Source organism: Austrofundulus limnaeus, unplaced genomic scaffold (genome assembly GCF_001266775.1).
Source record: "Austrofundulus limnaeus strain Quisiro unplaced genomic scaffold, Austrofundulus_limnaeus-1.0 Scaffold9, whole genome shotgun sequence".
Lineage (NCBI taxonomy): Eukaryota > Metazoa > Chordata > Actinopteri > Cyprinodontiformes > Rivulidae > Austrofundulus > Austrofundulus limnaeus.
The window spans coordinates 809,379-813,593 of NW_013952411.1; the positions used below are offsets into that span (position 1 = coordinate 809,379).

At 35.5% G+C, this 4,215-nt stretch overlaps 1 protein-coding gene across 1 annotated transcript in view; it reads left to right on the forward strand.

Moving 5' to 3' along the window:
- Positions 1-4,215, forward strand: part of rapgef4a (Rap guanine nucleotide exchange factor 4a) — a gene marked incomplete in the record, with an annotated part of 39,342 nt that overhangs the window by 12,246 nt on the left and 22,881 nt on the right. The window contains 1 exon segment of the mRNA XM_014001376.1: positions 465-611. Coding sequence (XP_013856830.1) covers positions 465-611 — 147 coding nt within the window.

Below are 4,215 nucleotides of genomic sequence, written 5' to 3' on the forward strand. Positions count from 1 at the left end.
TTAAGAACAAATCTGTGCGTACGAACGGTTCTTGCATGAGGCCCATTGTTTGAAAATCAAAATTACTTTTCTCTCACATTTTATTATATAAAGGGTTTGCTGCATGTGTTTTAAAAAAATAGGGACTGAAAATTCAGTCGCATGATTTTATTTAAATGCTTGATTTATTTTGTAAGAAAAATTTTGTTTGTAATTTCTCACATATGCAAAAACAACAACAAAAAAGTAAACTGTTACCCCCTCAATGCAGGATAAAAGTTAATCCTACAGCCTTCTCCTCATCACTGGATGCTAATTGCATATCTTTGAAGAAGCTTTGTGGGTTTCCAGGAGACATCTAAAAAAATTGATTTTTGCACTTTGGTCAGTTTGAGGACATTATATTATCTATTAGTTGATGCTTTACCTTACAGAAATGAAGAAGCAACGATTCAAACTGAACTCCATGCCTGTGACTTTTGCAGGATGCTGTTACCATATGCACCCTGGGGACAGGCACAGCGTTTGGGGAGTCAATCCTGGACAACACCCCCAGACATGCTACCATCATCACTCGAGAATTCAGCGAGCTCCTACGCATCGGACAAAAGGAGTTCAGGTCTCTGTGGGAGGTATGTTTTTCACAGCATGTTACACTTTGCTACATCTCAGACTGAACGTTTGAGCATGATTTGAAAAAGCTAAATCTTTTTTCCTCTACGCTCTGAAGAAAAGATAAAAATGAAGAACATTTTTCCTTATGTTCATTAGTAGTTTGTGTGTCTTGAAACAGCTTGTGTAACTCGTGTGTGGTATCAAACTTAAAGTAAAAGCACACAAATCTCCCATCAGTCACACAAATGAAGTAGATCTTAACAGCTGAGTGGGATGCTCACATACCAGCGCTTTCACTTTATTTTTCAACCCATCCAGATAAATTAATGCAGCACATGCAGTTGACTTTTCAACATTTGCAAAACACAGATTTTTWAATGGATAATCATGTGCAAAAGTGCAAGTTTTTTTTTAATGAAAACTGCTTTTTTTTACTTTGAGTCTGAGATATAAAACAATTAACTGCACAATTGTAAATTTTACAGAAAGGTTTTTAAAAGCCTCAGTTTGTAATGTTAATTTATGACCAGTTGGCTCAAGTGTTAAAAACGTGAATAAAACCTGCAGTAAGTGCTGAAGTAGTCTAGTTATTAAACTCTGCTCTCAAGTTTTTATAATTCATAAATGCGCTTGTTGCTTTTTCACATTCTGACCACTAGATGGGGCTGCGGCACAGAAGGGAAACTAGTTCTTTGTCATTAAAAAAAGTTTAATAGGTCTTTTTAATTTTTTWAATTTGTTTTACCTGAATTACTGAGATGCATCAGGACAATTGCTTATTTGTGTTTACATATAAGTATATTTATTATTYGCACTGAAAGGAGTAGGGTGAGTGAAAATGATTTTTGCCTCTGTGTGGGGCATTTGTCTGTCTTTTAGAAACTATTTAATGAAACAGTGAACAGATTTTAATGTATTAAGCTGATTAGCAGTTATTACAAATAATATGCTAAGATCTTGACGTACTAGTGACCGACACTCACCCCCAACTCATCTGACCTCATCCCTCGACGAGGGGACAATGCACATGGCAATATTTTAGAGGATTGAGCAAAATTCCATCTTGTTTTAACACAAGACTATTTTAATTTCAAATTCTGGCATAAAGGCAGTGGGTGATATGCATTCCTTTACAGAATGCTAGACTTTTAATTATTATTTAGGCAGTCATCCACTATTACTAAACTAGGCTCAGTGTCTGAATAAGATAGAAATAAAAGACTTAATGATACATCATATTCTGTAAATAATTGTTTAGGTCACCTAGACATGCAATGTTATGATGAACACCTGCCACTTCTCTAAAGTTGATGCCTCTGGTTGGTTGGTGTCATGATGTGCCACTTTTCTTACATTTTTAGTTCATAAACAGATTTTTTGTTTAGTTATTGTTGCTTCACAGATGCACCCAATTAATCAAGCAGGAAATCAAAGCAACAAATTTACCAACAAAAATTGAACACGTAAAGCAAGAACTATTTCACATTTCATCCATCTTAAATAAAATTGTCTTTGTACTGGTTTAAATACAAAGTAGATTTCAAAGGTTTTTGACTTTAATGTGTTGTGTTTAATGCAAAATATGCAGTTTTCTTGCCACTAACATGGATTAAGTTCAAGTTGATGTACAAATGAGATATTGACTCAGGTTTCTTTAGTGTTTTTCAGCTCAAAGTGCTGACAGCATCAGCATCCATTCATTGATCTTCTGCAATCTGACTCGCTTGGTCGTATCTCAAGTCAAACATTCAGATGCTGTCTTGACAGTTACTCCCTTTTTACGGCTCTCGGCATGTTTCAGGTTTTGGGCAACAAGTTCACAGAACTCGAGCGTGCCTTGTTAATTATACATAATTTATCACAATGCAGAAAACTTTTTATTTTAAACCAGAAGCAGCGAACTAAGAAATAATCACCACTGTAAAAAAAAAAAAGAAAAAAGATGCAGATAATTTCAGCTGCACACAAGCTTGATGTAAATCCAAAATTTTGTGATGCAGGAAAAAAGTTAATCTGCACGATGTTAGTTTTTACATCCCCGAAAGGCACGATGAGTCAAATAAATAAATAAGTAAATTAATAATAATAATAATAATAATAAAAGTTTCCTGGGCTGGAGGGAAGGGAAAAGATTAGAATATAAAAAAGCAACCTGTGCACATACCTTAAGAATGTGCTGAAACCGCCTCCGCACATAACGATCCTCAAGAGATCCTCTGGTTGTTCACGTAACTTATTCCTGTGTAAAACTTTCTCCAAGTTTTCTTTTTCCTTTATGGAACAATCCAGTAAAAAAAAAAAAAAAAGGGATTCATAATAAGTGTATGAAGTCAGTGTTTACAGGAATTTATGCACAATTCTTAGCAAGACTTCAGAGTCATTCTCTAATTAAAATAAATATATTTTAACACACTTGCAACACGCAGACTTTAATGTACTTTTAAATCCAATGCTTTATTTTGAAAAATCAGTTGGCATACATTGATTCACCATGCAGTGTTTCATAGCATTTAATAAAAACATGCAGGCAATGGTTGTGGAACAGAACCCAACATAGAGAAGAATTATACAATCACAGTTAAGTAACTTTAGATAGCATAGTTTCAAATGAAGGAACCATTAAGTTTTCTTTTTTACAGATTAAATTTATAAAGAACTTAAAGACAAACAACCTCTTCCAGCTTCTTTTGATAAATCAAAACTATGAAAGCAAAACTGTTTTACATTCTTCAATACTAAGACTTACATTGTACTATAATAATATACTATATACAATATGCTAAGACCTTTGAGTCACATATTTCCTAATTTATCAAATGTATTCCTGAAGAGCTGCAGGTCAGCAGAAAGCAGCCGTTATTTCAAAACGTTCTTTGATTCGTGGTTGTTTAAGGATGGGTGTGCTGCAAAATGAGCACTTCCTCTGTCTGTGCGACCCACAGAGGATAGGCAGAGAGACTGAGCATGCTCTGCTGCAAGCTGAGCGACTGGAGTTGAGCAACCATCACCCAGCAGCTCACTGCCTCTCTGCTCAGCTCGCCGTCTGCTCACTTTGCTCTCAGGGTCTCATGCAGCTGGATCATGTTGGACTAAAAACTGGATGTTGATGCTTGGAGTCTTTGTGAACGCCTGGATTAAGAGGATGCGAAGACATTAACTACTACAACAGGCGGTGTGAGATTCTAAAAACAGTTTTAGGTAATTTCAGCTTTTTAATTTTAAACTGCGTTTGCTGCATGAGAGTTTCAGCTGGATATTGATTTCTGGAGGAACGTTCTTGCTTTCAAACAACTTGAAGTCCAACTTCTGAGAATTTGTGGAACAGAACAAGCATAAAAATTTCTTCATTTAGTTTGCCCAAGCATCCTGAAATCTGTTCATACTGTAAATATTCAGAATGAACACAAACAGTTTTCACCAGGTAGATTATGTAATCCGTTGCAGGTTATCCGTGCACAGTGATGCTTGTGATGCATTAAGGTACTCAAACGTGAAAGACTGAGCTTAAACTGAGAGTGAACTTGGAGGATGCAGACGATCTGATTTTTTCCTGCAGATTAGATCTAACTTACTTATGGGTTGAACTTGAAGTCAGAGGCTTTCAAGTTCATATATATATAT